Here is a 13,870-nt window from a genome sequence, read left to right on the forward strand (position 1 = left end):
GTTAATCCACCATTTAACCTTTAGAAACAGAACAAAATGTTATTTTTGTATTATTAGAAATGGAATAGAAAATTAGAAATCTTTTCGAGCGATGGCGCCACACCTTTGGCCACAGAATAAATAATATTACTAGGTACAGAAGACTCACTCTCTAACAAAGCGCGTCTGTTACGATCAGGACAGATATGGCCGCTAGGTGGCGACAGCGCCACGCGCGGCTTATGGCTAGCCACCAAAATTGGTGTGGAATGGATGTACTTTTAGCTACCTGTTGCAAAGCGACGAAATCGCGGAGGGAGCCACGCCTGCTTTGGCATTGTCTCAAGTAGATTGCGATACTTTTTTATAATTAACAAATTTAACACATATCAGTGAAGGAATAAGGATCAAAGTCAAATGGCGTTCTAAAATATTTAATCATTTATGTCGAAAGATTGCAGTAAATGTACTGACTAGGTACATAATACATAATTGGGGTATTATCCATGAAAAGGGACCTTATTGTCGATGGCGCTTACGCCGCACAGCGTCGCGCGGCGTTGTATTCATATCGGAGCTTCGTTAATAATGGCGTAAGCGCCATCGACAATAAGGTCCCTTATCATAGATAACGTCACAATTTACTTTGACAATACGCCTCTAGTCTAAATTATCTTTGCCTAGAGCAAAGAATGATAGATTTTAGTAGAGGTTTAAAGTTATACAAACCAATATCCATAAGTAATAACAATTTGATCAATCAGTAAAGTAACGATAATGTTACAAGATAACACCAAAATCCTATATGAAATTATGACGTATAAATAAAACTTGCACTGCGTGGGCTATCAAAATCGCTGCAGACTTTCCTTGGTCTAACTCTAACAAAAGAACAGTGGGCCTATCGCGAACCACGTTCGACGTGTTGCCTCCCTGTCACACTAACGTACGAATTAACCAGTGCGACAGAGAGGCAACACGTCGAACGTGGTTCGCGGTAGGCTCTCAGACTTCACAAAAACGGTCAAACAGCATAACTTTATGGGCTTCATCAGCACTTCCACTTCAATGGTGCCTATGAAGCCGATGGTCCCGGGTTCGAATCCCGGTAAGGGCATTTAGAATCTTTTATTTCCAAGTATTATTTTTTGTCACACCGGTCGCAAACAAGCAATACAACGCGCCTGAAAGTAAGTGGTTACCTCATTCTATGGATCCTAAAATGATAGCTACAGTACAAAATTGTAAAAAAATGCCACAACTTGAATTTTAACCCTTTTCCAGGCCGCACCAATCTACAAGGTTTTCCCAAAAAATCCAAATATATTTCAATTAGTTCAGCTTTGATGATCCATTTGAAGACAAGTCATATTTCCCGAAAGTGTAATCTAATTTGAACCTTAAATCGGAATGCTAAAGTTGAAATTCTGTTGGCGCGTAATGTGGTCGATAAATCGTACTATGCCTGGAAAAGGGTTAACTGGCAAATCGAGTAGTATTTTTAGTATCTACCATATAAAACACTTTCACGGGTGTCACACACGCGCTGCCTTAACAAACCCTATAACTGTTGAACTTATAACAACTTCCCAACTCATAAGTCCACCTTAGAGCCCATGCTGAGGGGTATGGCCTGCAGCTCTGTCCGCAGACACAGGACCTCGCCAGTGACGCAGGTGACGGCCGCACAGACCACGTTCAGGGTCCACCAGGAGAAGGTCACCGGGAACGCCCCGTTGTAGCACCAGCAGATGAAGAGGTGGATGAAGTGGTATGTGCAGCTGCGGAGTTAGTAGTAAAGTGCATTGGACAGTTAAAAGCATGGTCATACTGAAAATTATAAATATACACGGTGGCTAAAAAATAACTGCATTGCCGTTGCCAGGGAGGTTTTGGGAAGATACTGAGCAACTTTTACTATGGGAACAACCCCGAAATCGCGAAAAAAAATTTGTCTGTTTCATACATTTTGGCCGGTCCATTTTCTATGGGAGGGTAAATAAACTAAAAGCGCATATCTGCCCCCCTGGGCGTACAAGACTAACCCCCCCGCCCTTTCACGCAAATTAGGCGCCAGTCTTCGAGTTTTGGAAACCTACAATACAAAGGGCTTGCTTGTAACTTATTCTTCTTTGTGTTTCAGACAAAAATGTAATGTGTATGAATGTAAAGTGAATTCATCCTTACGTGTCTTATCATGTAAACAAACGTGACGTCAAAGTGTCGTTCCAACAATACGATTCATAGACAATCTAGACATCGTAATGTCAGATGTTTTTGAGGTGATCCGTCCGTTCGTTACTGCGATTATTGATGAAAATCTTATTAGAAATTATACTTTTCAGTGGTTAATTGGTTGATTTTATTACTTTGTGGGATTCTATAAGTATATAACAACATTTTAAATATTATCAAACTACACAACGGGACTTAATCGCGTATTTAAGTTTTAAGATTTACCTCCGACGTTTCGAGGACGGCGTTGTCCCCGTGGTCTCAGAGAAGACTGGCTCAAGTTGACATCAACATCTTCTAGCCGCGCGAGTTTTTCGAACTACCCGCACTTGGTCTTGTTTATCAGTTTGAACGTTTTGTGCACTAGGGATGTTACTCTGTCGACACACAACACTAACAATATTCGATTTATTGACTGTCGATATTCGTTTCCGCTTACATTTGCTAATGACTGGATTCCATGTGGATGAGATCTTAAAACCCTCGTCCCGATTAAAATTGCAATGTTTTTTGATTTCAATGGCTTCCCGCACTTTTCTACTGTAGAAATGGCGATCCGTGGAAAGGATTTTAGGGTTATGCAGCTCAATCCAGTGGTTTGGTCCTGACTACAGCAAATGCTCAATCGCAAGTCTGCCGTGGCTGAGTCTGAGTCTCCGAGACCACGGGGACAACGCCGTCCTCGAAACGTCGGAGGTAAATCTTAAAACTTAAATACGCGATTAAGTCCCGTTGTGTAAGTTTGATAATGTTTAATAATCGTGAAAGTTTAAAACATTTTAAATGATGATTATTGTCTAATTCCAGAGAAAAGTGTGATAAATGTCTTTGAGAAGTGTTTGTTTACATGATAGGACAAGTAAGGATGAATACGGTCATCTTCAGGGATCCCCGGAGGACTGACTGGGAAGGCTACAGGAGCTGCCTAGAACGTAATCTGGAATCCGCAGGGAAGGTAATCAAAACGCGGGAGAGTTTAGAACTTGCGGTAGAGGTGGTCTCAAATGGCATTGTAAGTGCTTTTGAAGAAAACTGTGCTCCCAAGGTCAAATCTACTAAACGTGTGGTCCCGTGGTGGAACTCCAACCTTAGGAGGCTCAGGGACAAAACACGCAAGTTATTCAATAGGGCTAAGAGGACAGGGGAGTGGGAGGTCTATCGGAAAGCCCTAAATGAATACAGTAAAGAGATTAGGAAAGCTAAGAGAGCGTCATGGAGGAGGTTCTGCGAGGAAATTGAAAATACGCCTCAAGGAGCGAGACTTCACAGGATACTCTCCAAAGCTGGAAGCAATCAAGTAGGCCTTCTCAGGAGGCATGATGGCTCCTTCACTGCTAGTGAGACGGAGACTTTGGAGCTCTTAGCTGAAACTCACTTCCCAGGGGCAGGACAGTCGCACCAGTCCCAGGTGGTCAGAGGCCTGCACAGGCCTCGCCCGGAGGACTGGAGGCAAGCTGCCCTCGTCATAAGGCCCGGGATAGTGAAGTGGGCTATAAACTCCTTTAAACCTTACAAGACGTGCGGCCTGGACGGAGTAAGCCCTGTGCTAATGCAGCGAGGAGCTGAAGTCCTAATCCCGCATTTGGTTAGAATTTTCAGAGCTAGTTATGCCTGGGGACACTTACCAGAACAGTGGAACAAGGTCAAGGTATTATTTATACCGAAGGCTGGGAGGAAGGATTATGCTTTAGCCAAGTCCTTCAGACCGATCAGTCTCTCCTCGTTCCTCCTTAAAACCTTGGAAAAGGTAATCGATAAGTATATTAGGGAGAGCTGTCTTCTGAGAAAACCCATACACGACAGTCAACATGCTTACCGCAGGGGCAGATCTACAGAGACTGCCTTGCTGGAGCTAGTTGACAGAGTGGAAAGGGCCTTGGAAGACAAGGACATAGCCATGTCGGCCTTCCTAGATATTGAGGGCGCTTTTGATAATACACCCATTCGGACACTGGTGGAAGGGCTTAGGGCCAAGGAGGTGGATTCCACCACTATCCGCTGGGTGCAAAGCATGCTCTCAAGCAGAGTGGTTAGGCTAGACTTGCTTAACACTACTCTCGAAGTGGCCACTGTGAGAGGCTGCCCGCAGGGAGGTGTCCTATCTCCCTTGCTCTGGACTCTCGCGGTGGATGGACTTCTGCACAAGATGGCGGAACTCCGAATCGACACTCAGGGGTACGCAGACGACCTTGTTGTGACGGTGAGGGGCAACTGCCAAAGTACTTTATCAGACCTTATGCAGAGGGCTCTCAACACCATAAATACATGGTGCGGAGAGAATGAATTGTCTATCAATGCAGATAAGACAACTATAGTACCATTCACGAACAAGAGGAAACTGGACAAACTTAAACCACTTGTCGTGAATGGTAAAACTATTCCGTTCTCAACAGAGGTCAAATATCTGGGGGTAACACTGGACCAGAAACTGACCTGGAACAAGCATGTGGACGGAACCATACAAAAGGCTAAATCAGCCTTGGCAATATGCTGTCGTTTGGCAGGCAACAGATGGGGTCTAAAACCCAAAATTGCCTTATGGCTGTACACATCCATAGTGAGGCCGATAGTGTCTTACGCCTCTGTAGCATGGTACAGGAAAACGACGCAGAAGGTAACAGTGATGAAGCTTGGCAGCCTTCAAAGAACTGCCTGTGTCATCGTCACTGGGGCCATGTCATCCTCCCCGACGGCAGCCCTAGAAGCCATACTAAATCTACCACCCCTCCACTTGCATCTAGAATTGGAGGCGAGATCTAGTATGCTTAGAATAGCGGGCGTGAGGAGAGGTAATTGGTTATCGCAAACCCTGAGACTGTTTAATGAATCAGTGTACGATATTCCTGTTCTTGGGATGCCAACCGACACTATGTCACCCAAATTTTGTCCACTCAAACTTTACTCAGTGGAAATCCCCAAACGGGAGGACTGGTCAAACAGTCAAATTAAGTGGAAAGAAGGAAGCCTGAGGTGGTACACTGATGGCTCCAAATCCGGATCTGAAGTAGGTTGCGGAGTATTCGGTGAAGCGCCTAGGAAAAGCATCAGCTTAAACCTAGGGCGTTTTTGCTCTATATTCCAGGCAGAGGTATACGCCATTCTAGAATGTGCGTCAATCAATCTGCAAAGCAACTACGGCAACCATACTATCTATATCCATTCGGATAGCCAGGCGGCACTCTTAGCTCTAACCTCCGATGTCACCACATCGAGGCTGGTTGAGAACTGCAGGCAACTATTGAACAACCTTGGAGCCAGGAACAAGGTTGTTCTACGTTGGGTCCCGGGGCATGCGGGTATCGTAGGTAACGAGAAGGCCGACGAACTCGCGCGAGCAGGGGCTAAGGGGAAGAACTACAGTCCTGAGCCCTTTTGTGGTATCCCCAAAAGCCTAACGCGGCTCACCCTAAAGACCTACTGTCACTACTAAACCATTCAACTCTGGAGAGAAACAACAGGTTTGAACCATTCCAAAGCGCTTATCAAGGCCTTCAGCAAAAAGGCGTCCTCGAACGCCTTAGCGCTGTCTAGGAACCAACTGCGCAACTTGGTAAGGGTGCTTACCGGGCATTGCGGCCTAAATAAGCACATGCGCACCATGGGGAAACGTGACATAGGGCGGTGCAGACTCTGCATGGAGGCGGAGGAGACGCCCTTGCACATCCTCACAGAGTGCCCTTGCCTAATGCGTACTCGTGACCTAATCTTGGGCGGACACATATTACGCCCGGAGGAGGTAAAGTCTCTCGAGACCAAAAGGATCCTGCAGCTATTCGAAGTTGCAGGGTTGGATCGAGAGTTGTAATAGGTGGCGATCACAATAGATCAGGAATGGTCGCAGTGATACATAGGCTTTGGAGCCTTATATAGCCCCTAATAAAGAAGAAGAAGAAGAAGGATGAATACACTCTATGTGTGCACATTACCTGAAGTCTAAGCACAGCTTAGTCCTCCCGACGAGCAGCCAAAGTGTGATCGCACCAAATATGGCATTTATTACAAACGCTATAATAACGGAGCGGCCCTCGCTGTCTCGGACGTGCAGCTCCTGAAAGAAAGCAACTTATGGTGGTCACAACCCTTGGATAAGAATATTAATGTGAAAAAGTTTTTTTAGAAGATCTTATATACTAAACAGTTAAATATACTTGTAGCTTATACTAACATGCAATAATTACAGTATTGATGCTGCTATAGAGGCTACAAATGGACACCACTCAGCATATACTCTTATTTGTTCTTAAGACTCACATGATATTCGAAGATATGATCTAAAGTCCTCGTCGATCCAGTCAGATCCTGCATGATAGCCATGAGCAGACTCAGTGTCAGGTACAGCACGGACTGGATGGCCACTATCTGGGCCACGATGAGACACGGGTCCCATTGCGTGTAGCGGAATGAACCCGTTAACTTCTTCATTCTAGACATTTAACTGTAATTTATCGATAACACAAGCATTCACATGACTTGGTAACTTTATTATGATTTGGGGAGCTTAGATTTATGTGAAGAATATTCGTATACATAAGGATTTTTAAAGAAAAATACTGAGATACGAAATTTAGTTCGCAGATGTGCAATATTTGTCAATGTCATTTGTCATACATTATTTCTTTTAATTTCGTTATTTTCTCGTAGAAGTGATGATTAAAATATGGCAATATAATCTTTATGCCGTTGTTATAAGAGACATACGGTTTAAAGTTGTCTATGATACAATAGCGATAAAAGTCTCTACCATTGCAAAATCTACGCGTCAAATTATGTCAAACTTGACAGCGCGTTTTGTGACTGCTTCGTATTGTTCAACAGATCTCATTACTGTAAACTAGAAAGTAATATAATTATTGAAATCCTGTTTATATTTATATATAAAATTAAAATCCAGAATACATGATTATTACTTTTTTCATATTTTTTTATTTCTACTCAATAAATAATATAAGAAAGTAAGTAATCATACGAGTTGCTAAACGAAATTGTCAAGTCGAGCAAGGCACAAATGTCAAGTCAATATTATTCATAATTTCATAGTTTAGTTTAGTTTAGATTAGTAAAAACTCGTCATAACAATAGGCAAACAAGAAAATAAATTTAAATTTGTAACACTCTTTCGTTCATTAGTTGTGTTATTGTTGAACCAGTGGACGGGCCTGTGTTTAACGTGATGGACGTGATGCATGCGTGTCGCTGCTGCTTGCGAAGTCCTCCGGACAAGGACCTAACCACTCCGTACACATATCATGGCAAAACAGAGATATATTACGAAATGATTAAGGAATGCTTTGATATACATGTAAATGTAGCTTTTATTTGGCTTATTAGTCAATTTATTTGTATTTGTGTTACTGAAATATGAGAAATTCCCACTCCCGTATTATATATTTTTTTCTATATAATTATTGGCGTGATGCTGGCAAATGCGTCCGTGGCGATAGCCAAAACAAAAAAAAATATTGTTTTTTTTATAATATTTTTTTGTTCTACAAATTAATACCGCGCAAACTCGCAAAAATTCAGTCTTTTAATGATTATTGTTTGTTTAATATAAAGCTTTGATCAGTAAAGTGTTTTGAGATACAAGATTTTCGTAGTTCAGGCAGGGGTGCGAAACTCCTGACTTCGGTCAAACTCGGCTCCGCTCGGCTCAGCATTGCTCCGAGCAATTATTAGGGTTGGCACCACTTGACTTCCTTTTGCGTGCACGACCACAGATAAGATAATCACTTGATTTTTGACAACCCTAAATAGCCGAAAGGGATAGTGCCATATATTAGAAAGAGACATCATGATTCGACCCTGAACCGCTGTCAAACTTCGTTTTGTAGGAAGTTTCCTTTCTGTACGATAGTACTATTAATTATTCTGTGGTTCAGGTAGACTGTTAAAAAAAGTATATTTTATTAGCCTAATGCAAATGTATGATTGTTTTTCTAAAAAAAGATTACTACTGAACATGCAGCTGGTACTGGGCGGCTCGGGCTCGTGCGGCATCTGCTTGACGTGCGTGGGCCACCTGCGAGATGCGAGCGCCTTCAAGCTGCAAGTGCAGCGCAGCCAGTCGGAGCTGCAGGGGATACTACTTGATAAAGGTTAGCTGTTAATAGCAAAAAATAAACAAACCAATTTACCTATTATGGACATTGGATATGGTGTTATCAAAGTTTTTTTTAATATTTTGATTTCAGTGAAAAGATAACTTCATAATGATTTTAGCTTATCTATTGAAGCAGGAAATTTCTGCATGAAGCAACTCAGATCCATTGGGAAACCAATCTGTTCACCCCTGGAGCAGTGAAACCTTTCTGTGTAATGTTAGTGTTCGCATGGAAAGCATTTTGCTGCCGGCATGATTTTTTGGTTTAAAATCATGTTAGCATTTGTAATCATTTTTATGGGATAAAATAAATTAATAATTATTAGAAAAAGTAACAACTTAGTACATAGTACAAACAATTATCTTGACAAATGTACTATGTTCACGTTATCACAGTTTTTCACCACAGGCTCATAGAATAAGCAGCTTAAGGTTAAAATTGATTTGATATTAACAACTTTCAGCGGAGCTCACGGTGAAGTCTGAGCTAACTGAAGATGGCACCGGTGATTCTGTGTTTAATTTGTTACGTAAGTTTTATCTTTACTTATTAATTCTTAGCCCATGCTTAAAACTAAACTAAAACTTTTTGTTAATACATATACATAGTTTGGGTTTTTAATTTTGAATTCCATTTATTTCAAAGGGGTCTCTATTGTTTCCCAAATAGTTTTAAGTCATAATGTATTGATTGTCCGAATTTTCGTTAGTCATAATTGGTTTTTCTCAGAAACGCGTAACTTTTCAGGATTGCCATAAAACAAACCTAACCTATCTATAGAAACCTTGCAAAAATCCTGAAAAGTTAACGGTTTCAGTTTTATGACTAACGATAATATGACAAACAATAAATTATGACTTAAAACTTTATGGGAAACAAAGGGACCCCATTTCAAAGGTATTCTTATTTCGTTACATTACTGTATTTGATTGAACACTCACATTAACCATAAATGACACTTCCAACTATTTATTTTCAGTGAATTACTTATTAAAGAAATAAACATTTTAATGAAATTTACACGCGTTTGAGCCCCGCAATTGAAAGTCCAATGTAGGTAGGTTGTGTATTTTTTAACCGACTTCAATTTCATAGAAGGAGGAGGTTCTGTATTCGGTTGTGGCTGTTTTTTTTATTTTTATGTATGGTCATCGATTACTCCGAGACCCGTGGGCCGATTTGAGTAATTCTTTTTTTGTTCGAAAGAAGGTACTTCCAAGCTTGGTCCCACATTAATCTGGTACTGTTCTGATGATGGGATCCATGAGGAATGAGGGAACTCCTCAATTTTTAAATGCACATGTCGGGTGATTTGGGTGTTTTCTTAAGCAACTCGAGCATTTTCTCTCGAAAACCACCAATTTGATGAAGTGGACCTGATGATGATGATTGTTTTGATGATGATCATGACGATTTCTTAAAATGTACGACATTCAGCGATTATTCCGAGACCCGTGGTCCGATTTGAGCAATTCTTTTTTTGTTTGACGGGAACTGCCTCCAAGAGCGTCCCATATTAATCTGGTGCTGTTCTGATGGTGGGATCCGTGAAGAATTGAGGGAACTCCTCAATTTTTAAAGGCACATGTATGGTGATTTGGGTATTGTCTTAAGCAAATCAAGCATTTCCTCTTGAAAACCACTAATTTGATGGAGTGGACCTGATGTTGATGATAATGCTGATGATTTTATAAATGTAGATACTCTGGAACCCGTGGTCCGATTTGAGTAATTCTTTTTTTGTTTGAACGAAGTTACCTCCAAGGTGTTCCCATAATATTGTTGGTTCTAATCTGATGACGGAAATCATAAGGAAATGAGGGAACTCCTCCATTTTTAAAGGTACGAGTATGGCGAAATCGTTGTTTTTTATAGTAAGTCAATAATTTCCTCCCGAAAATAACCCATTTGATGAAGTGCAACTGTGGCCTTACCACGAGTTTGACACTACATATTCGCTAACGTCTTTCGTAACTTACTTTCTATACATCTCGCTCGCACTAATAGGATGCCAGTACGAGCGAGACGCATAGAAAGTAAGTTACGCACACGCTAGCAAATATGTCAGTGTTAGACTTATGGTAAGGCTACTGAGGAGTCGGGAAATGGCGGTTGAAGGGTTGGTGGTTCAGGCTTCAGAGTCGAGGGGTTCCGTGATCAGGGGTTGATGTGCTGTGAGGTTGAGTGATCTGGGAGTTGAGAGATTGGGTCAGTGGCGGGGCGGATTTTGTGTGTACACTGTAGTGACAGGAATGATTACGAATTTAGTGATACGCATCATTATTCTTTTCATTCATGCGTCACGCGTCACTCATAAGCTGTTGACAATGCCTTACAATTAAAAATGGAAAAATTAAAACTTTTACAGAAAAAAAAGAAAACCGACTTCAAAAAGGATAAAATAAAATATTATCCGTTTTTAAGTATATGCGTTACCAACTGATATGTTTGAAGTCGGTGCCAAGACAAATAGTAACAGTACCGGTCAAAAATAATCAGCTTTATGTCTATAAATCACATTACAGTTGTACTAATAGGTATTATAATGGTGAACGTAATTCTGTCTGTCTCTTTGTCACCTTTTCAGATAAACAACTGCCATGTAAACTGGTGAAATTTGCCATGCAGGTAAAAAGTTAGCTCTGTAGAATGGTTCTTGAATTGTTTTATATTTTGAAATCAAGTTCTCTGGATAAGAGGCGGGAAATAACTCAGTCCTAATCCTACACCTGAGTACTATGGACAGTTCGAAAATTAGTAAAAATTGCTCTTTAAAAAACATGTCGGCAATCGCATAGGTTTTATACTAGTACCGACAAACATGGTACGGACTGCGCCAAGGTGGATTGACAGTGGGTTCTTAGGTATCTACAGAAAGTATGATCATAGCTGTCGTGTAAGGCAATCCAACATACATACATATAGCCACATTGTTATCGAATCGCCCTAAAATCATGGTATGCTTCAAATTTGGCTTGGCACCGACTTCAAACATATCAGTTGGTAACGCATATACTTAAAAACGGATAATATTTTATTTTATCCTTTTTGAAGTCGGTTTTAATTTTTTTGTAAAAGTTTTAATTATTTATTTTATTTAAACTTTATTGCTCAGTAAAAATATACCGTTAATTTTGTTACAGATGTGGAGCTCATAGAAAAGCCAGAGATGATTGAAGAACAAATGGGGGATATATTGAGTGAGTTTGTTTTTAAACTGAGTTTTTTACTCGATTTCAGTAGTTATGAATCCACTCTCGTTACATTACAAATTTTATTATTTAGCAAGAAGCAAAGGTTCCGTTATAATATAAGATGAATGAATTCTAAAAAAAATAGCGCTCAACGCTTTCTATAGGTGGCGACAGCATAGGTTTGCCCTGTTTCTGGTTTTGTTCTATGGAATTCGTCTTAGAAACCTGAATCCTGGAATCCTGGGCATTGTCTCAGAAACGTGGGACAGCCCCCTAATGAGGCACTGGCTCGGTCTGCATGCGCCAGTTCCGTATGTACCGGGTCATAGGTTAAGTTAGTTTTGTTTTATTTTTAAATTTTAATGTATTCTTTAGTTTTATATGATGTTAACCCTAATTTTAAGTTTAGCAATAATGATACTAACCCCAATGGACCTAAAGTCTGAAATAAATTATTTTTATTTATTTATTTTTTTATTTAAAGGGCAGCAATGCTACCACCTAGGCCATAAAACTCAATATAAAGTTGAGACTTTTTGTAAGATTGACACGGGAATCTATGCTGACGCCCTCTGTTAATAACTTCGACCGGCAAACCCCATTGTTTTAATTAACTTGTATATTTTTGCTTCAGATGAAGATCCACTAGTGAACCCCATGGCGTCAGATATGAGTGAAAACAATTGGACGTTGGCAGGTAATATAATAGGCCCCGTGCATGAACTATAGGGGGCAGCATAGGAGCCGTCAGATTTATGGCGCGAGGCGTAAATGTGTCGTTTATGCTTCCGATATAGCCCACAAGATGGCAGAATCTACTATGCACAAGGAAACGTACCGACGAGAACGGTAGATGGTAGCACCTGCTTAGGCAATGTACATGTGTTTCCGATTGAGGCCACAAGATGGCAGACCCTCCAACGCGCACGATCCCTATACCGGTCTCACTCTCATTGCGTTGTACAGTTGTTGACTGTACCGTACAGTATTGTTGTACAGTCAGCAGCAGTAGTTGCTAAGCGGGCGAGGTGTTCAAAATGATCTTGACGCGACTTTATTATTAAGAGAATAAGAGCGCGTCGAGGTCAATTTGGACTCGCCTGTTTAGCGACTTCTGCTGCTTACTTTTTTTTTTGCAAATAGGTTACAGTCAGCCACAGTGGGTAAACTACATCACAATCTGATTTACTATGTTGTTTGAATCCCAAAGGTTTAAATAAATAAATTCAAATAATTCACCATTTTTTTGGAAGTCCTAAATTGTCAAACCGAAATAAATATTAAAATTAAAGTTAATATTTTTTTTATCTTAATATTTATTTATTACACTTAATTGGTTTTTAATAGTGCTAAATTAGTACACTAATCTTGTGTCTTGTTTATATAGTCACGCCGCCAGCGCAGCGCGCGGCACGTGCCAAGGACCAACTCTCGAGAATCACACTACACCACGAAAAAAAGCGAGTGAAACGTAAAAAAGAAAGTAAACCTCACGATAAAAATACCTTCACTAAACAAACGAACTGTAAAGAAAATAAACTATATTATTGCGAAACGTGTGGTAAACAGTCCAAGGCAAGATATCTTTTAATCCGGCATATCAAAACTCATATGACCCGAGAGCGCTATCCGTGTAAAATATGCAATAAATCCTTGTTGACATACTCGGACCTGAAGCGACATCAACTCATACACATAGGGGAGAAACGATACACCTGTGAAGAATGCAACTTGAAATTTTCACAAAAAGGCAACTTGGACAGGCATAGACGCATTCATACCGGGGAGAGACCGTTCGTTTGTGATGAGTGTGACAAGCAATTTGCCAACAAAAGCAACTTGGACCGACATAAAAAACTACACAGCGGGGACAAACCATACATGTGCGAAAAGTGTACAAAGCGTTTTACACAAAAAGGTAATCTGCGAATACATAAATGTGTTCATAATAACGGGTAGATTAAAAAAATAAAATTATCTCAGAATGTGACAGACCAGTACACGCTTTACAGCAGTTTCTGTGTTTTATTTTTATACTCCCCCGAAACTTCTAAAATTAGGCAAAGGCACATATTAGGGTGGCAGCAAATCTTTTTAAGGTAGAATTTGCCCTCAAAGGTGAGGCAGATGACACACCGAATTCCTTTCGCGGTCAGTGCTTAATAAAACTAAAGTTACAGAAGATCGTTTAATATAGGTAGTAATATAGTCTGTATCTTTAGGTATTTAAAAAATAGTAAAAACTACTCTCAAATGGCTTCTTAAGCCAGTTGAGGGTAGATGAAAACATTACATGATCAAATAATGTAAGTATGATAAAGTCAGGTCGTTCAGTGACAGATACAGGTGGTTTTGTATTTG

The 13,870-nt window shown here is 40.5% G+C and overlaps 2 protein-coding genes across 2 annotated transcripts; one reads left to right on the top strand and one right to left on the bottom strand.

Moving 5' to 3' along the window:
* Nucleotides 1–975: 975 nt before the first annotated feature.
* LOC134800448 (protein SYS1 homolog) lies at nucleotides 976–6,813 on the bottom strand. The gene is made up of 3 exons (XM_063772910.1): nucleotides 6,466–6,813; nucleotides 6,141–6,262; nucleotides 976–1,760 (listed from the first exon to the last, which is right to left on the bottom strand). The coding sequence occupies exons 1-3, from the start codon at nucleotides 6,643–6,645 to the stop codon at nucleotides 1,574–1,576; spliced, it is 489 nt and encodes a 162-aa protein (XP_063628980.1). The 5' UTR covers nucleotides 6,646–6,813; the 3' UTR covers nucleotides 976–1,573.
* Nucleotides 6,814–7,301: 488 nt separating this feature from the next.
* Nucleotides 7,302–13,535, top strand: LOC134800785 (zinc finger protein 92-like). The gene is made up of 6 exons (XM_063773337.1): nucleotides 7,302–7,513; nucleotides 8,161–8,309; nucleotides 8,779–8,844; nucleotides 11,459–11,515; nucleotides 12,144–12,206; nucleotides 12,897–13,535. The coding sequence occupies exons 2-6, from the start codon at nucleotides 8,174–8,176 to the stop codon at nucleotides 13,466–13,468; spliced, it is 894 nt and encodes a 297-aa protein (XP_063629407.1). The 5' UTR covers nucleotides 7,302–7,513; nucleotides 8,161–8,173; the 3' UTR covers nucleotides 13,469–13,535.
* Nucleotides 13,536–13,870: the final 335 nt, after the last annotated feature.

This window comes from Cydia splendana, chromosome 20, assembly GCF_910591565.1.
Source record: "Cydia splendana chromosome 20, ilCydSple1.2, whole genome shotgun sequence".
Lineage (NCBI taxonomy): Eukaryota > Metazoa > Arthropoda > Insecta > Lepidoptera > Tortricidae > Cydia > Cydia splendana.

Coding starts and splice junctions, on each gene's coding strand:
- LOC134800448 (XM_063772910.1), bottom strand. CDS start 6,645: ATGTCTAGAATGAAGAAGTTAACGGGTTCATTCCGCTACACGCAATGG. Junction 6,263..6,465: donor ATCATATCTTCGAATATCAT/GTGAGTCTTAAG, acceptor GCTTTCTTTCAG/GAGCTGCACGTCCGAGACAG. Junction 1,761..6,140: donor AAGCTGTGCTTAGACTTCAG/GTAATGTGCACA, acceptor CTAACTCCGCAG/CTGCACATACCACTTCATCC.
- LOC134800785 (XM_063773337.1), top strand. CDS start 8,174: ATGCAGCTGGTACTGGGCGGCTCGGGCTCGTGCGGCATCTGCTTGACG. Junction 11,516..12,143: donor ACAAATGGGGGATATATTGA/GTGAGTTTGTTT, acceptor TTTTTGCTTCAG/ATGAAGATCCACTAGTGAAC. Junction 12,207..12,896: donor AAACAATTGGACGTTGGCAG/GTAATATAATAG, acceptor TTGTTTATATAG/TCACGCCGCCAGCGCAGCGC.